Consider the following 19,098-nt stretch of genomic DNA (forward strand, 5'->3'; position numbering starts at 1 on the left):
CTGCTGGGTGACAAATAACCACTGCAGCACCTATCACGTGACCAACCACACCTTTAGACCCAGCAACTCCCTCCTTGCTCATTCATCCTGCAGCTGCCGTTGGACGCCACGCGACCCCAGGAGACACACGACTGCATCACACTGCTGAGGCTGAACACAGCCAGCAAGCACGGGCTGCAGAAAGCCGTAGCGCTCCCCATGCTGGGGTCCTCCACCCTGTGACAGGCGAGGAAATGAACAATGCACCGACCAACACCACCCACAGGACTGAGGTGAGACAGAAAGGACACAACACGTTAACAGACCACACGAAAGCCAAGCCTACGAGCCCCCCCCTCCCTCGCAGTGTTGGTTATAGACTGGCAGGAGGTGGTTTACCCGGCTGGCAAATGTGGCAAAGGAGTTCCCTTTGAGGCTTTGGGTCTCCATAAAGACAAACACCCAAACCAGAAGTCACTAAGTCAGTCTGTCTGTCTGTCTGTTCAGATACCCACCTGGCAAAGTCATGGGGAAGCAGGTCGGGGCTGACGCCCAGCGAGTCAAGCACATCGTTTCTGATGTGCAGCAGCAGCTCCGCGTCCTCGCTGTAGCTGTCAGAGCTGGGGTCCCGCCCTTTATCCGTGCGGAATTTCAGCAGCACTGCGGAAGAGGAAGAGGGAGGTTAGAGAGCCAATCTCTTCCTAATGAACGCGCTGCTCTCACTTCAAATACAAGGAAACCCCAAAATGTCCTTTCTTGTATTCACCTCTAGGAAGTAATACATTAATCAAAATGTGGGCCATTTATCCAACAAACGCAGTCAGAAAGGCAACTATAGAATTACAACAACGAAAATTTCTGTGACAAGTGTCGCGGTGGTAAAATGGGATCTGACCCGGGCCAAAGGAAACAAGTAAAATGGCCCCTGAGCAGAAAAGGCCAGCAGAAGGCCCTGTTAGGAGAGGCCTGGGTGGGGGGACCGCATTCTAGGATCAGTTCAAAGGGCTGCTTCAGCCAGAAAGAGAGAGCCAAATACTCACTCACCAAAAAGGCAGGTCACTGCAAACAAACCTCCCTTAATACAAGAACTATGTCAACCTCCAGGAACCAAGGAACTAGGGGGAAAAGTTCTAACCACATGTTGGCACCAGGCTTATGGAAGGAGACCCCAACAAGGATAGAACCAAATCCAAATAAAAGAGAACCGATATAAACACTTTCTGCTGCTGCTGTTCCTGGCAGAGTGACCACACCACACAGGGCAGTTCAGAGTGAATCTGCTTCTTCTTAGCCTCAGCTCTGGGTGCTCTAGGCAGCACTTACCGGGACGGGCACTCTACTGTTTGCTAAGCATGCTCATTAAGTCTTAGCCTCTGCACACCAAGGGAGGAAGAGGACATATTCGGTGAATCAGCCCCAGGGCAGAGGCTCTTCCCTAAGACTAAGGGAGACTGCAAGCCTGAGTCACCATCCCTGGTGGTTCCAGGCTCTTAATAACACAAGATTTGGAACTTGCCCAAACTAAAGAATTATTCCTTTTTTTTTTTTAAGATTTATTTATTTATTATGTATACAGTGTTCTGTCTGCATGAATGCTTGCTGGTCAGAAGAGGACACCAGATTTCATTACAGATGGTTGCTGGGAATTGAACTCAGGACCTCTGGAAGAGCAGCCAGTGCTCTTAACCTCTGAGCCATCTCTCCAGCCCCCCTACTTTTTAAATTAAGATTTTAAATTATGTATAGGTGTGTGTGTGTGTGTGCGTGCGTGCGTGCGTGCGTACCTGCATGTAGGTATATATAAGGGAGTGCAGAATCCTGGGGAAGCTAGAGGTGTCAGATCCCATGGAGTTACAGATGGCTGAGGCACCTGAATTAGGTAATGGGAACCTAACTCTGATCGTCTGGGAGAACATCAAATACTCTTAACCCCCAGCCATCTCTGCAGCCCCAGGATTTTTTGTTTTTTAAAGCACATCCTAGAGACTGACAAATAGCTTGGCAAACGAGCACCCAAGAACGAGCTCCAGTTTCCAAGTAGCACAAACTCTTTATTTGACCAGCCTCAGAGGTACTTACTTGATGCCAGGCAAAACTACGCATCAAAGTACACCACCAGTGGGTGGGTCTTCATTTGTGCATCTGCAAAACTTATGGTTGGGGCAACATTCACGACAGAAAATTCATGAAGCCAATGGGCCTCCACCCATGTCTCAACACAGCTTGGAAATGTGTTCCAAGAGTTTTCCAAGAAAATCACAAACCACAGAGCACAGGCAGAAGGTAAGACTCATTTCTGGGGTGTCTTTGCTTAAGAAAATGTTGAGTCGCCATTTCTCTGGCAACCCCCCCCCCCAGCAATTTTTTGGGAGTTTTTTTGTTTTTTTTTTTTTTCCTTTGAGATGGGGTTTCTCTAATAGCCCTCCTAGAACTGGCTCTGTAGACCAGGCTGGCCTTGAACTCAAGAGTCCCACCTGCCTTTAGTGCTTGAACTTAAAGTGAGCACGGCCACCACCCGCTGGCTCTCTAACAACTCTTATTTGTTACAGTCACCACTTGCTCAGGGTATTGTTTGAGGTGTGTCAGCCTCTCTAAGGGAGTCAATGGACCCCTCAGTGCTGTCTGCACACTTGACAAGCTAGAGGCCAGCTCCCACGCACTGCTGCCATGTGAACTCAGCTTCTAACTGCACACCAGATGTGCATGAAGGCACTCGAGTTGGCATCTGGGGACTGGTCGGAGTGGCAGCTGTACTCTATTGTGCAGAAAGCCTCTTCCCCCAAACCTCACGAAACCCAGACACCAGAGCAATTTCTCTGGGTGGCCCTTGTACAATGTCACCAACTCCTGAGAAGACAGGGCACCAACACCCAGAGTGGCACTGAGGATGGATGTGATGCCAGACAGATAGATGAGGCCCAGTGGCTTGTGGCAGCAAGAGGAAGCCAGCCTGCAGGCTCCCGGAGAAAGGAGAAGCAGCCCTACATTGGTGGCCAACCGCACAGTCCTCTCCTTCCCATTCCCAGGAATACCAACTTTCACAAGTGTTCAGGAAGTATCAAGTCATTTTTCAGTCTTCACGATGAAAGTTACAAAACACAGCTCTGGGGAAAAAGTCTAAACAGTGACAGACCCTGCTATGTGTAAAGAGCCACGTTGAACTTGTCACATGTATGAGTATCATCTTCACAAGAGTGGCCCGATAGAATGGTGAGAACCATTCCTTTCAGAGGAAGAAACAGCCAGGCAGAGAAGACTCACTTAACTGCTAAGGGGAAAGGAGCAGAAGTAAGCACAGGCCCACTTCTGGAATCCAAAAGTGGCAGAACCATGAAGGAACTTGGCATGAAAGGTACCACGTGGTCTGGCCCTTTGCTGCACTGGATTACATTACAAATGTAAGATGCATTTCCCAGATGGTCTTCAATGCTCACAAGGTAACATCCACTGCAAGCTATGACATCAGAGGGTGAGCAGAGGAAGCAGAAACCCTTGTTCATGTGTCTTCAGAGAGTAGCATCAACTTCACCTCAGAAAGAAATCAGGCAGTACCAAGATGAGCAAAGGCAGACGGCAGCAGCCTGGCTGTTCCGGGTACAGAATGCCTGGATGATGCCGGCAGGCTGGCACCGTGTACATACCTCACTGACCACATCTGAGCTACTCCCAGAGCCACTGGGAAGGCGGCCAACAGCAGGGCCACTTATTTGCAGTAAAGCAAACAGAAGCTGTCTTTTTCCCTCTTTTTCGAATGTCAGCACTCATTAGCAGAGGTGAAGGGGGCGGGAAGAAACTCATGTTCCAGAAAGGCAGTGGCCACGGGACTGACCCCAGGCCCTGACAAGTTCTTATTACTTTATGCTCTTTGTTCTGCTTTCTGCTGCTTTTAAAACAGCGAGCCCCACACGAGCATGGCTGCTGACTCGGCATTTCTCAAGTGCACCTCCTCACCAGTTTGGGTTCTGATCGCCCCGATCAAACACTGGGATGGTGAACTGCTTTGCCAAAAGATGACTCATAGGATAATATAAGAACACTACAAAATGAGAGTTCCAAACTTGATTAACTTCATCTGAACTATTTAATTCAGGTTGCCCAAGTCCAGTGGGATGATGACATCTACCAATGGAGATGGACTGATGTCTCTGCCTAAGTGTAGGACTAGTCCATGTAATGGAAAAGATAAACTTTGAAAAACAAGTATCTGCGGGGCAGTGGTGGCGTACCCCTTCAATCCCACCACTGGGGTTGGCAGAGATGGGCTATTTCTGAGTTTGAGTCCAGCCTGGTCTATAGAGTGAGTTCCAGGACAGCCAGGGTTACAAAGAGAAACCCTGTTTAAAACAACAAAACAAGCCTGGCGTTGGTGGCGCACGCCTTTAATCCCAGCACTCGGGAGGCAGAGGCAGGTGGATCTCTGTGAGTTCAAGGCCAGCCTGGTCTTCAAAAAGAGTTCCAGAATAGGCTCCAAAGCTACAAAGAGAAACCCTCAATGGTGGGGAGGCTACCCTAAATGCCCTTCCCCTATAATGAGACTGATGACTGCCTTATATGCCATCCTAGAGCCCTCATCCAGTAGCTGATGGAAGCAGAGGCAGACACCCAGAGCTATACACTGAACTGAGCTCTGGAACCCAGTTGCAGAGAGGGAGGAATGAAGAACAAAGGGGTCGGGACCAGGCTGGTGAAACCCACAGAAACAGCTGACCTGAACAAGGGGTAGTACATGGACCCCAGACTGATGTCTGGGAGGCCAGCAAGGGACTGATCCAGACCCCTGAATGTGGATGTCAATGAGGAGGCCTCTGCACTCTAGGGGGCCCCTGGTAGTGGGTCAGTATTTTCCCCTGGTGTAAGAAGGGACTTTGGGAGCCCATCCCACATGGAGGGATGCTCTCTCAGCCTGGACACATGGCAGGAGGGCCTAGGCCCTACCCAGGATAATGTGACAGACATTGGGGAAGCCCCCATAGAGGGCCTTACCCTCCTGAGGAGCAGAGGGAGGACAAGGTGGGGGGCTGGTGAGAGGGAGGGAGGGAGGGGGAGAAGGGACTGACATGTGAAGCAAGCTTGTTTCTAATTTGAACTAATAAAAAAAAATTAATTCCTTAACGGAAAAAAAGTTCCTTTTATTTCCAAGAAAACCTGTGTGTGTGTGTGTGTGTGTGTGTGTGTGTGTGAACATAACACAACCCCTGCAAAAATATCTACATATACTCAAACCTCACCTGAATTCAGAACATCAGTTCAGTGCTACCAGCAGCTGTGGGGACACAGGTAGAAAGTCACAGATAAGTTTGCATTCAAGGCTAGCCTGGGCTACACAGTAAGGCGCTGTCTCAAAAGCCAGAAATGAACACAATGTTATTATGACAGGGGCTAGGGATATACCCATTAATGGCGTATTTATCCAGCAGGGCAGGGCCCTGGTTTCCTCCATCCCTACCACAGAATCAAGAACCAGTCAGTCAAATATTGTGGTATTTAATGTGATCACCAAAGACACCGAAAACAAAGCAGCACTCACACAAGAATTCAATATAAGACACATGCCATAAGTTAGTCCCAACACAATCATAGTCTTCAAAACTAGCTCAACCGAGGGCAGGGAGCTGACCTTATATCAAACTGATACCCAAAATTTTCTGATTGAGGCCCCAGGCTTTTCTGGGCAGACACGGTGGCCTCTTGCTCTTAGTGCTCTCTGAGGTAAGACACTCACCCACCCCCCAACCGGTGTCAATATATTATTACCTAGGCCAGTCCTGAACTCATCTACCAGCAACTCCCCTGCCACGGCCTCCTCTGTGCTGGGACTCTGGTTGGGAAGCAAGCACACATTTCCAATAGGCCTGGACCTCTGGTCCCAATTCATCCTGCAAGTAACTGGGAATGCAGGCCTATATATACTACCACGCTGGGTTTCCTCCAATACCTGTCTAAGGCCTCCAATGGACCTGACACCGAGGCAGTCACCCATTCAGTTCATGTGTACTGAGTGGTGCTCAGGACAGTGCTGAGCAGGAAGAGCAAACGAAATGAGCCATCTCCCCAGACGATTCTCAAAGGTCATCAACAGAACCACACAGGGACTAGCATGGCCAACTCCAGGAGCTCTGACAACCTTGAGGTGCCAGGGAACACTTTCCTCAGAAGCCAGTCTCCCCCCGTCAGAGTCATACACGCTTAGACCCCTCTGCTAGACTGCATCTTCTCTGTGGCAAGGCCATCCCAGGCCCAGAGAGCTGGCAAGTTAGAAGGAAAACTGGACTCTCAAGGACACTTAGTCAAGGTATTTAAGCCCTGGGGATAGCTTGCCAGTTCTGTCATTGCCTCACCCAGTGTGGTACCCTGGCTCCCATGACCCTAGAGCAGCCAGCACTGCTCTGGCTGCTCATTTTAACCATGTTACACAAGTAGACTGAGCCTCTTTCCTTTCTTTTTCTGTTCCACTCTTCTCACCCTAGTTTCTCTCTCTCTTATTCTTTAAGACAGCATTGTTGCTGGACGGTAGCTGTGCACACCTTTAATCCCAGCACTCGGGAGGCAGAGGCAGGTGAGTTCGAGTACAGCCTGACCTATAGAGTGAGTTCCAGGACAGCTAAGGCTGTTACCCTGAGGGGGGAAAAAAATCAAACAAAAATAAAATAAATCAAACCATGAAAGACAGGTGTGTGTGTGTGTTTGTGTTGCATGCCTGTAACCCCAGAACCCAGGAGGTAGAAGCAGAACTTCAAAGCTACTCTCAGTCAGTCTCAAAAAATGAAGAAACAAGGGGCTGGAGAGATGGCTCAGAGGTTAAGAGCACTGACTGCTCTTCCAGAGGTCCTGAGTTCAATTCCCAGCAACCACATGGTGGCTCACAACCATCTGCTATGAGATCTGGTGCCCTCTTCTGGTGTGCAGATATACATGGAAGCAGAATGTTATATACATAATAAATAAATAAAATCTTAAAAAAAAATAAAATAAAAAAATGAAGAAACAAGCAGCCCTTTGAGCTGGACACACTGGGATAGGCCTGTAATTCCATCAGAAGTTCAAGGCCATCTTTTACTACATAACAATTAATGCCAACCTGGATTATAGGAGACCCTGCTTCTGATAACCCCCAAACACATCTCTTGTGAGGCCAATGTTGTACTTGAAGCTCAGAGGCAGCAGGATACACCTGGTGGGGGAGGGCAGGGGCCCCTGAAGGCTACCCTGAACTGGCTCTCAGACTCTGAATGTCATCTCTTTCTTCACCTGCTCAGATCAGTGTCCGATATTTTCCCACTGACCTCAAGTCCAGTCTCAGCAGCATCAGTCCCTGCCTGTGTATATTTATTTTATAACACTACTAGGGCCCAGGTCTCTACCTGAGATGGGGACCCTACAATCTACAAATAACATACTTACAAGCCCCTGCTGGATGACAGAGCCACAGTGCTCTCCCTGAAGACTCTCAAGACACTTTGTGTGACCTCCAAGTCCTGCCATTAACTTTTTTTGGTTTTTTGAGACAGGGTTTCTCTCTGTAGTTTTGGAGCCTATCCTGGTACTCGCTCTGGAGACCAGGCTGACCTCGAATTCACAGAGATCCACCTGTCTCTGCCTCCTGAGTGCTAGGATTAAAGGCGTGCACCACCAACACCCGGCTGCCCACAACTTTTTTAAGTGCTCACATGACAAAGCCTTGGTTCCTAGCTTACATGACTAGGAGGGTCTGTAGGTTTTAAAGGTATAACTGGCAGGGCTTATGGAATCCAAATCTCCTCTTCCTTTTTTCCTGGCTATGACATATGTGAATGGTTTTGCCTATCTATATACATCCATGGTGGTATCAGTTCTAAGACACCGCCCCCCCACACACATAAAAACTTTTCCTTTTGAGATCATCACATTATGCAGCCCTGGTGGTCTCAAACTGGCTATGCAAGCTATACTGGCCCAGAACTTGGAGCTACCCTCCTGCCTACACCTCCCCAGTGCCACCATATATATACTGGGAACTTTTTCTCTAAACAGTTTACTGCCTCAAGTTATGGATTTATTACAATGACAGAAAACTAGCGAGTCACCCTTTCATCTCTTCAATAAAACTTCATCAATGACCTTATGATGAATCAGCTCAAAAGACAGAAAGACACCGTTTCTCTGTCAGTCTCTCACTTGCTTTTGAAAAACTCCCAGACAGCCACATGAAAGCTGTTGATGGGTTAAGGAGAAGTCCAATTCTCAGAAATGACTCAAAATAAGATGCCCTTTTTGCCTATCAAATTACACAGAGATTACTCAAGCAAAAGGCAGAGGACCTGCACCTCATCTAGCGCTCAGTGACTCACACAAACATGCTAATAAATACCTGCCCTTAAGCTCTAGGACCATCACAAGCTACAGGCCTTGTCAACAGAGAGGTCCAGTTAGGGGTACACAGCAAGACTTTCAAAAAGTCTCTTCACACAAGGTCACATCGTAGCCCTCGGCCTACTATGCACAAATGCTCACCACCATGCTATCTGTACCACAGGAAATCTGGGGCTCATCTCAGTAATAGGACGGCAACTGTGAGTACAGAGTACCCTGCAGCCACTAAAATCGTCAAGCTAAATTTTCAGTCACATTTCTTTCATCAATTGGATTAAAATCTATGACACTCCCATTCAGATTCCAGTCTCTGCCAGAAAGCCTACTTTCTGTCTGTAAATGATTGCTGAGTGACTCTTACCTTTAATGGAAACATTCTAACGAGCACTAAAAGATCGTAATTAAAGGAAAACAGAACAAAAGAGAGGCGATTCACAAAAGGGAGCAGTGTGAGCTCACGGCTGTGTCCAGCCTGCCCAGTGCCCCAGTCACACAACTACTATGACAGGCCCCGGCACTCAGCCCATGCTGCCTGGTCACAAGCAGCACGGAAAGGGAGTCTTTTCTCCAGCCCAACACTTGAGTGGCACGTGGCCTTGAGTCTGGGCATCTGCTGCTCTCTGCCAACCACACTGGAGAGGGAAGATGGCACAGGACATTCCCGTGACTGCTATCTGACAGTCAGAGAAAAGATGTGAGGCTCGAACAACGACTGCAGCTGGGACTGGGGCTTGTCAACAGTTCCCAGGCAGATGCTGCAAGTGGGGGCAGGGGACATGCCCTGCAAAGAGAAAACAAGGCAAGTGCCTGACAATGTGACTCATTATTATTGCATCTGATTCTGGTGGCTCTCAGTTTCTCCCTCTTTGAAAGCTTAGTAAGACAAGGTCCCAGAGTTCCTCAAGCTCAGATAAAAGAATGGTTCCTTCCATTGGCAGCATTCAGAGCCTCACAACCAGGGTCAAACAGACTCAGTGCTTTCCAGGTGATGCTTAGACAGGTACTGGGGACACAAGCTTTGCTCAGTTTACTCTGACAACACCCAGCCATTCAGACTCAGACTTCTGCCCTTGTGTGGACATGAAGAAAACAGTCACTGGTGAAGCATGCCACCAGGAACCACTAGGATAGTCCATGAACCGCCCAGCCCCCGGGTCTCTTTTCCCGCACTAAGCACCCGCCTGCTCATCACTGAGGCTGCTGGAGGGCAGATCAGCGCAGCCCCTCTTCCCTGGATGGTAATGCCTTCCTCTTTTCTCAATGACTGTGGTCTCTCAAGTCTACTACTGATAACAAAGTGCTGCACAGACACAAACAGCACCACTGCTTTTGCCTACAGATTATTTTTAAACGTCTGTGGTCACGATGACAGCAAATCAACAGGCAGTCAGTTGTTACCCCATTATCACAGGTGTCTTCCATGGCTAGTGGCTCCTTGGGAGTTCCTGTCAATGCTGAGGACCAAAATCCTACTGGGGAGCCCCATGCTCAAATGGTGCTGGCCTGTCTGGCAAAGGTTATGAGTTTTAAAATAAGAATTTCTTCTACAGAGGATCCATCCCCACATCAGGAGGGGATCTAAGAAACACGACTTGAAACTGAAGAAAACAAGAGGCAATTTTCTTTCAGGAATTAAAACAAACAAAATGTTACTAAAAAACTATATTTTAGAAACCAAAGAGAGAATACAACAATTTCTAACATGAAAATGGGGAGTGACAGATTCCCATGGTCCTCTTCATTGTGAAGGAGAAAGTAGGACCCATGAAAAGCAACAGGACTTGCTCAGTGGCAGGAAGCCACACACCAGTACACAGCAGAGTGCAGAAGCAAACAGCTTACAAATCCAGACATACTTAAGTACTTTTTATCTTTTTATAAAACTAACTGTATTTGTTTAATACATAAAGGTGCTTTCCCTTCATGGACGTGTGTGCACCACACGTATACGCATGCCTGGAATCCACTGAGGGCAGAAGAAGGTGTCAGATGCCCAGGGACTGGAACTCCAGGAGTTTGTAACCGACCATGTGGGTGCTGGGAATCAAATCCAGGTTCTAAGAAGAGCAGCCAGTGCCCTCAATTGCCGAGGTCTCCCCTGCTCAAGTACTTTCTACATGAAGAAAGCAGTTGTGAGCCCCAGACTTGGTTGGCTAAGTTCAGAAACCAAGAAGCAGCAGCTCCCTTAGAAAGACATTATCTTTCCCATGGGCCAGTGCCCAGAACAATCACAAGACCCTAGGTGTTTGATGGTGTCTGAATGTAGGTAGGCAGACCAATAGCAGTAGCAGTCCTCCAAAAAGGGCACAGTCCTGCACTTCTAGGACTGCTTAGATGCATTTCCTGGTTGTAGCACAGTAGGAAAATGGACAACAGGTAATATGCATATTACCTCTTCTAGATGGCCTCCTAGGGGCCAGAATAAAGTAATGCAGCAACAGAGTAAGAACTGGTCAGAGTCTCCAAATCTGGGGGACAGGTGCCAAGAGACCTCAAGCAGCCCCCATTCATCAAGCACCACTGTATCAGACCAGTGGGGAGGAAGCCTCACTTGGCTAGCTCTTGTCCAGAAGGTGCCTGGATCACAGGAAGGAAACCTAGGAAAAACAAGGAAAGGGAAACTGGAAGCTGAGAACCAGGGCCAAGTATGAAGGCCTAAGAAACAGTTACAGCAGGGCTTGCAGATGCCTCCTGAGGAGAAAAGATGCTTAAGCAGGAGAGGTGCAGAGTCCAGGGGGAGGGGAGCAGATCCCAGTTGTGGGATGCAGGATGCTCCTACAGTCACAACTATTTTCTGGACAAAACGTTAAGTTACAGAGCTAGGAGCATGGCTTAGTGTCTAGAATTGGGCAGTAAGGACTCTTTATGGGATAAAATGCGGATTGCAGAAATGTCTATAGCTACTTGAATGGGCCAATGTGGTGACAAGGAGGCGGCCAACCCAGCCCTTGAGACAAAATCTTACTAGATATTCCTGGCTAGCCTGGTCTACATAAACCAGGCTGGCCTCAAACTCAAGAGATCTGCCTGCCTCTGCCTCGCCAGCACTGGAATTAAAGGCGAGTGCAAGCATTGGCTGGGTGAGCAGTTGTTATTCTTGTAGATAATCCTGAGTTTATTTTCTAGCACCCATATTGGGGCTATACCATCCTTAAATCTAGTTCCAGATGCTCCAATTCTCCTTCTCCAAGGACAGCAGGCATGAATTCATAATGAACATACAAACATGAAAGCAAAACACTCATATACATAGAGTAACAGCAATACATCTTTTTGTTGCTGTTTTTTTCCAGACAGGGTTTCTCTGCGCAACAGATCTGGCTGTCATGGAACTCACTCTAGACCAGGCTGGCCTTGAACTCAAGAGATCTGCTTGCCTCTGCCTCCCAAGTGCTGGGATAAAAGACGTGCCATCTCGCCCGGCTTATAGCAATTTATCCTTTTTTTTTTTTTTTTTTTTTTTTGGTTTTTTCGAGACAGGGTTTCTCTGTGTAGCTTTGGAGCCTGTCCTGACACTCAGTCTGTAGACCAGGCTGGTCTTGAACTCACAGAGATCCGCCTGCCTCTGCCTCCCAGAAATTTATCCTTAAAAAAAAAAAAAAACAAAAAACAAAAAACTTTTCCATCATTTTCATAAAAACTATCTTACATGGACATCTGTATATGTACATGCAGGTCCCCAAGAGGATGTGAGACATGCTTGCTATATGGACACTTAAAATTCAACTCTGGTCCTGTGTAAGATCTGCAAGCCATCTTAGTCTCTGAGCCATCGTGTTCATCCCCTTATGTTTATCTTGAACCTGTCCGTAGTCAGGAGAGGAAGGACGTGACTTACCGTATGCAGCCTTTGCACCCCATTCTACCCTATCCTGCCTAGCGACTACTCTTTGTTATGCTCTCCAGCCCTGCCCAGCTTTCCTTGCAGGTGACTTTCTGCAGGCACCACCAGCAGTTGCTTATAGGCATACAAGTGCTCCCTGTATTCTCCCCAACACCAGGATTTGGTAGAAATAGAAATCTTTTATAGAAAAAGTACCTTAATGGACAACCCCAACTCTAACATAAGCTTTGCTCTAATATTTTAAAAAAGAAACACAACTCTCCTGTCCAGAGATGAATATAAGCAGGAATCTCATCTTAAGATTACTGTCGAGCCAGGTGTTGGTGGCGCACGCCTTTAATCCCAGCACTCGGGAGGCAGAGGCAGGCGGATCTCTGTGAGTTCGAGGCCAGCCTGGTCTCCAGAGCGAGTGCCAGGATAGGCTCCAAAGCTACATAGAGAAACCCTGTCTCCAAAAACCAAAAGATTCTACCTTCTGATCAGTAGAGATGATGATGATGACCTGAGATAGCATCCCCCTATGTGGAGTGGGTTCCCAAGTCCATTCGTATGCTAGGGATAAATAATAATCCGCTACCAGAGGCTGAATAGATTGCCCAGGTTTCCTCACTGAAACTCACCCTTACCCTGCTTTTTAAAGGGTTTTAAATTTTAATTACATATCCGTTTATCTGTGTGTGTGATGTGGTGGTCATGGCGGTCTGTGCTTGTGAGTGCAGGTGCCCTCAAAGACAATTAGTATTGGACCTCCAGAAAGCTGGAGTGACAGATATAATGAAGTCTTGAATTTCTCTTTTTTTTTATTAAAGATTTTATTTATTATGTATACAACATTCTGCTTCCATGTCTATCTGCACACCAGAAGAGGGCACCAGATCTCATAGCAGATGGTTGTGAGCCACCATGTGGTTGCTGGAAATTGAACTCAGGACCTCTGGAAGAGCAGTCAGTGCTCTTATCCTCTGAGCCATCTCTTCAAACCCCTCCCTTTTTTTTAAAGTGATGTATTTTATGTGTTTTGCCTGCATGCGTGTCTGTCACACCCCTAGAACTGGAGTTACAGACAGTTGTGAGCTGCCATGTGTGTGCTGGGAACTGAACCCAGATCCTCTGAAAGAGCAGCCAGTGCTCTCAAATGCTGAGCCATCTCTCCAGCCCTGCTCTGTTTTGTTTGTTTGTTTTGGAGACAAGTTCTTATACCAGAGCCTAGGCTAGATTTGATTTTATGGCGATGTCTGACTTTAAAAGAGAAAAGATCGGGCTGGAGAGATGGCTCAGAGGTTAACAGTGCTGGCTGCTCTTCCAGAGGTCCTGAGTTCAATTCCCAGCAACCACATGGTGGCTCACAACCATCTATTATGAGATCTGGTGCCCTCTTCTGGTGTGCAGATATACATGGAAGCAGAATGTTATATACATAATAAATAAAATCTTAAAAAAAAAAAAAAGATCAACAGACAGGTGAGCCAATGGAATTGAATCGAAGACCCTGATGCTAATCCACACACCTGTGAACACCTGATTTTTGACAAAGACGCTAAAATTATACAATAGAGAAAAGAACGCATCTTCAGCAAATGGTGCTGACATGTAGAAGAATGGAAATAGATCTGTCTATCGCCATGCATAGACCTCGAGTCCAAATGGATCAGAGACCTCAACATAAAAGTAACCACACTGAATCTCATAGAAGAGAAAGTGGGAAGTAGCCTAGAATGCATTGGCACAGGAGATCACTTCATAAATATTACACCAGTAGCACAGACATTGAGAGCAACAATTGATAACTGGGAGCTCCTGAAACTGAGAAGCTTCTGTAAGGCAAAGGACACAGTCAGCAAGACAAAATGGCAGGCAGACCGGGAAAAGATATTCACCAACCCCACATCTGACAAAGTACTGATCTCCAAAATATACAAAGAACTCAAAAAACATCAAAAGACCAAATAATCCAATTAAAAAATGGGGTACAGATCTTAAAAAACAAAAAACCTAAAAAAAACTCCACAGAGGAATCTCAAATAGCCAAAAGACACTTAAGTGCTCAACATCCTTAACCATCAGGGAAATGCAAATCAAAACAACTCTGAGACACCAAATTACACCTGTCAGAAAGGCCAACATCAAAAACTTTGATGACAGTTTATGCTGGGACTTGAACTGAAGTCCTCATAAGTAACTGGAGAGGATCTACTGAGCCATCTCATTAGCCCCAGGCTCCATAACCGTCTGTTACTCCTCCCTCGTCCCTCGTGTACTGGTTACTGGTCTTGTTCTTTTGACAGGTGCTACCATTCTTCATTAAGCATTTTCAGACTTTCTGGCACAGCAGGATGTTAAGAGCTCACCTGTAATTTTCCTACCCCAGCTCTGGAATCATCCATTTCTCTGAGAAACACTGGTTCCACTTAGTGGAAAAAGATGCCAACTACTGTGATCTAAGTGAGTGAGGTCAGTCCTTCCAAGGTGCCTTTGATTCAGGCCTTTTCAACTCACAGATTTAAGAAACACACCTGCAGAAGAAACAATGCACACACGCACACACAGGTCCACTTCCAGATCTATAAATAAGTCACAAGCATATCCACCCTGCTATCAATCCCACCCTCACCCTCACCCTCTCACAGGGCGCCTTCTGGAGCTCACTCCTGAACACACGTAAGTAGTTCCCAGAACCATTAACACTGAAAAACAAAAGCACATCTCACTACTAATTTTCCACTTTCCTTACGCTGCTGCATGTAAAAACACTAATGCCTGCCTTAGTGGGGAAAAGCAGGAAGATGACAATTTCAAGTCCAGCTTTGGTTACGTGGCAAGCTCTGAGGCCACAGTGGTTTATCCTGATTGAGAACCTGTGTCAATAAACAAAACAACAATAAACACACTGCTTTCAAGTGGTATTCCAAGAGCTTCCTTTTGTTCCTCTTTCAGCACAATACTGTTAATTAAAAAAATAAGTACCTAGGACATGTTTAGATTAAAACAGGTAACTGGAAAAATAAACAAACAAAACAAAACAACAGGTAACTGGGGCTTTGGTTCAAGGTCTGGCTTCTTTCCCTACTGTTGGGGGGTCTCACTTGAGAACTTTAGAAAAATGTGAGAAGGCAAGTTACCTTATTATAATCAGCAACTGGAGACAAAAATGACTTGAACTTTCTGAAGATTCTCTGGGTAGTTCTGATACCCAACCCAAAGGGAAGCCATGCTCATCACAACCTGCTCTGCCTCCAGCTGCTGTACTATCTTTTCTCTTCACCTCTTAGCAAAACCTGCTCAAGACTTTATCTTCAGAGACGCCTACATTCCCAATTCCTGGAATGCTCTTAACAGTCTGCTTTTGACAGCTGTGGCATAATTCGGTCATGCTAAACACCAACATGACAAAGCAGGTTTTTTTTTTTTCTATAGCCGACATCAGGGCTTTCCTCACGAGGCGTTAGTGTGTGAACCCACTGCTAAGGAGATCAATTCTTCCTCCTGATTCTCAGCTACAGATTTTACAAAACCCAGATGGCCCCCAAATGTCTGTCTGATCTTGGGTGATTTTGCCTTTAGTTCTGAGGCTAGAGTATGTGCTAAGTATTTTTCCACAGCTTATTAGAACAGACTGAGAGTGAGGACAGCAGGACCGACCCTAGCATAGTAACTCATCATGAGATGTAGTCCATTCCTTCCTGCTCTCAGCCAAGCCCGTGTTACTGTCCATGTTGGTAAATGAACAGTTTCCATACAAGAGCTGCTATTTTTAGCACTCCTGTTATGATAAACTTACAGTAACCTCAAAAAGAACAAATCAAAGTCAACTTTTTGCCACAGGAAACCAGCTCACACTCAGTGTTTTGCAACATACCATGGGAGAATAATAAAAAGATGAGCTCTTTCTGCTCACAGACAGAGAGGACAGCTCTCAAGACAGTGGAAAAACGAAGCAGGAAGCATTCAGTCTGACCACTATTGTAGTAGACAAACTGGAAAAACACCCAGTCCCCAAAACGACAAGCACACACACAGGGACAGCAGGGCAGCATCAAGCTCTGTCAGCACCCAGCCAAGACGACACTGGAGATCAAGCCTGGTGTGTGCTAGGGTTGATGGAGTTGTTACCTGAGCCTCCTGAGAGACTGAGGCAGGAGGATCATAGCCCTCAGGGATATTTTAAGACAACCTAGCACTCCCAAATAAAAAATATTTAATTTAAAAATTATATGTTTGGGTGTCTTGACTTGGGTGTTTGGGTGTATGTCTATCACGTTTGTGCCTACTGCCCTCAGAGGGCAGAAGAGCACTAGATCCCAGGCAACTGGAGTAACAGCTGTGAGCTGCCATGTGGGTGCTGGGAATCAAAGGCAGGTCCTCTCCAAAAGCAGTCAGTGCTCTTAAGTGCTGAGCCATCTTTCCAGCTCCTGGAAATATATTTTTACAGGGCTATCTACAACAGTGTTGGAGAACACTTACACACATAAGGCTGGTGCAAAGAAAAAAAAAATCTCGACCGTACCCAGAGAGCAGACAGCAAGAGGATACTGCAGGAACACCAGCATGTGAACAGTTCTCATTCTGAAGGGGAACGAATGAACAGACAAGCAATAACCAGTCACTCATACAAAAATAGTCATTTATTTAGCACCCGGCGTTTTCCACTAGGCATTGGGGAAATGAGGTCAGGTTCTTTTTTTCTTAGAGGAGCATCACATCCAAGCACCCTGTCTGTCCTCACTGAGCACTGTCAGGTGAGATGACATCATTACCAGCTCCTATGGGTCACATGCTCTGGTCTAGAAAAGCCGAAAACTACTAAGGCATCTTCTAGATGAGCTGGACACAGATGACGGTATGTGGTCCATCCAGTCATCAGGACAAGAACAAGGCACTCACTGGTTCACAGATCCTTCAGTGTCATTTAAACCGTGACACAAAAGCAGCAAGTCAGCTGAGTGTGGCGGAAGCAGGACAACCAGGAGTTCACAGATCAGAGTTTGGGGCTCGACCAAACTACAAGGATTGCTCTTCCAGAAGGGCTAACTCCAGCACTCCCACTGGGAGGCCTCAAAAGCCACCTGGTAACTACAGCTTGAGGGAATCCAACACTCTTCTAGCCTCTGAGGGCCTCCACACTCACATTACAGACTCATGCACATAACTAAAAACCTCAATAAAACAAAAATACCAAAGTGCACACACATACCAAGCAGCTTAGACATAAAACCCCAAGCTTCCTGCTTCTCCCAGGCCCTGGTTCTTCACAACACACGGGCCTACTCATCTTTCTCTAGACATCCCCCACAACCTCTTCCACATAGCCTTGCTTTCTTGGCACACATGACAAGTCCTAATCGCCACGAAATGCCAGCATCTGTATGTTCCCGATTGTCTTTGCTTCCTTTAGTTTTTTGGTTATTACTGTGTGGGGCATGTGCAGAAGACATAGGGTATCTCTGTTAACTGGTTGTCTCCTTCCGTCATTATGTGGATTCTGGGGATCAAACTTGGGCCATAAGAGCTGCTGTTACCCACTGAACCATTCTGCACCTTGCGTGCGTGCGTGCGAATGCAATGCCTATGGAGGCCAGACTGGATAGGGTGTGGGTCCCCTGGAAGTGGAGTTATAGACAACCACAGGAGAAGCAAACACTGTTAACCTGAGCCAACTGTCAACGCCCCTGCTTTTCTGTAGGTGCTACAATTAAAACTGTATGGAGCATCCAGACACAGAGGACAAAGACCTGGTCTGCTCTCTGCTGGACTGTATATAATACTCCCCTTTCTTTTGGCAGTTTCTTTGGTCAAAGCTAGAGCTTTATACATGTGAAGGTGTTTTACCACTGAGCCCTAGCCTCAGCTCAATGCTGAGTATATGCTCAGCACAATATAATAAGTATATTCACAGAACTGTATCTTATAGTTCTTGTTTGGTTACTAATAAATACTTTTTTTTTCTTGTTTAATTAAGGAAAAAATTTAGACTTTGAGTATGAGCATTTTGTCTGCATACAGCCTGTGTGCAGCATGTGTTCCTTGGGACAATGGAGATGAGAAGAGGGTTGGATAGCCTGAAACTGGAGTCTCGGTGGCTATGCACCATTATGTGAGTACTAGCAACTGAACCCGGCTTCTCTAAGAGCAGCCAGTGCTCCCAACGGCTGGCCTACATCTCCAGCCCCCAACCATGAAACTCTCATGCATGTTAATCTCATTTTGCTTTTCAGGGCAGCATAGCAGCTTCCCTGTGTATACTGGCTACGCTAAGCATCCTTGCCATTAACTGTGATTGGAATCTCGAGTAAAGGAATCAATTTGCTGTTGAGCAGTGGCAGTGCACACCTATAATCCCAATATACTCAGGAGGCAAAGGATCTCCAAGTTCGAGGCCACCCTAGTTTGCAGATCGAGTTCCAGGACAGCCAGGGCTACAGAGAAACCCTACATCATGGGGTAAAAGGGCAATTTGCCTTTTGGGGAAGCTTGTTTACTCAGCTAAGAGAGGACAGGAAGAAATTAACCGACCAGTCTCTTAAATCTGAATTCTAAATAACCTAGTGAAATATGAGTTCATCTGTGTATTTATCTTTGTACATTTTTATACTTCAGACAACTCTGCGGGGGTATGATTTATTAGGTCATGTATTTTCTCTTTGAGAGAGATGGTCTGTTTAGTTTTTTTTTTTTTTCCTTTCTTTCTTTCTTTTTGTTGAGACAGGGTTTCTCTGTGTAACACCCCTGGCTGTCCTAGAACTCTGTCTGCAGCCCAGGCTGGCCTTGAACTCACAGAGATTCACCTGCCTCTGCCTCTTGAGTGCTGGGATCAAAGGCCTGCGTTCTCACCCCCTGCATGTTAGTTTCTTTTTGAAGCTGCTCAAGGATCCTAAGGCCAGCTGCACAGACACAGCAGGCACTCTAACCACTGGGATGCACCCTCCAGT

At 46.6% G+C, this 19,098-nt stretch overlaps 1 protein-coding gene across 1 annotated transcript in view; it reads right to left on the minus strand.

The window, feature by feature from the left end:
• Positions 1-19,098, minus strand: part of Sae1 (SUMO1 activating enzyme subunit 1) — a 52,882-nt gene that overhangs the window by 7,136 nt on the left and 26,648 nt on the right. The window contains 1 exon segment of the mRNA XM_027431040.2: positions 495-639. Coding sequence (XP_027286841.1) covers positions 495-639 — 145 coding nt within the window.

The sequence above is a fragment of the Cricetulus griseus genome, chromosome 9 (assembly GCF_003668045.3).
Source record: "Cricetulus griseus strain 17A/GY chromosome 9, alternate assembly CriGri-PICRH-1.0, whole genome shotgun sequence".
Lineage (NCBI taxonomy): Eukaryota > Metazoa > Chordata > Mammalia > Rodentia > Cricetidae > Cricetulus > Cricetulus griseus.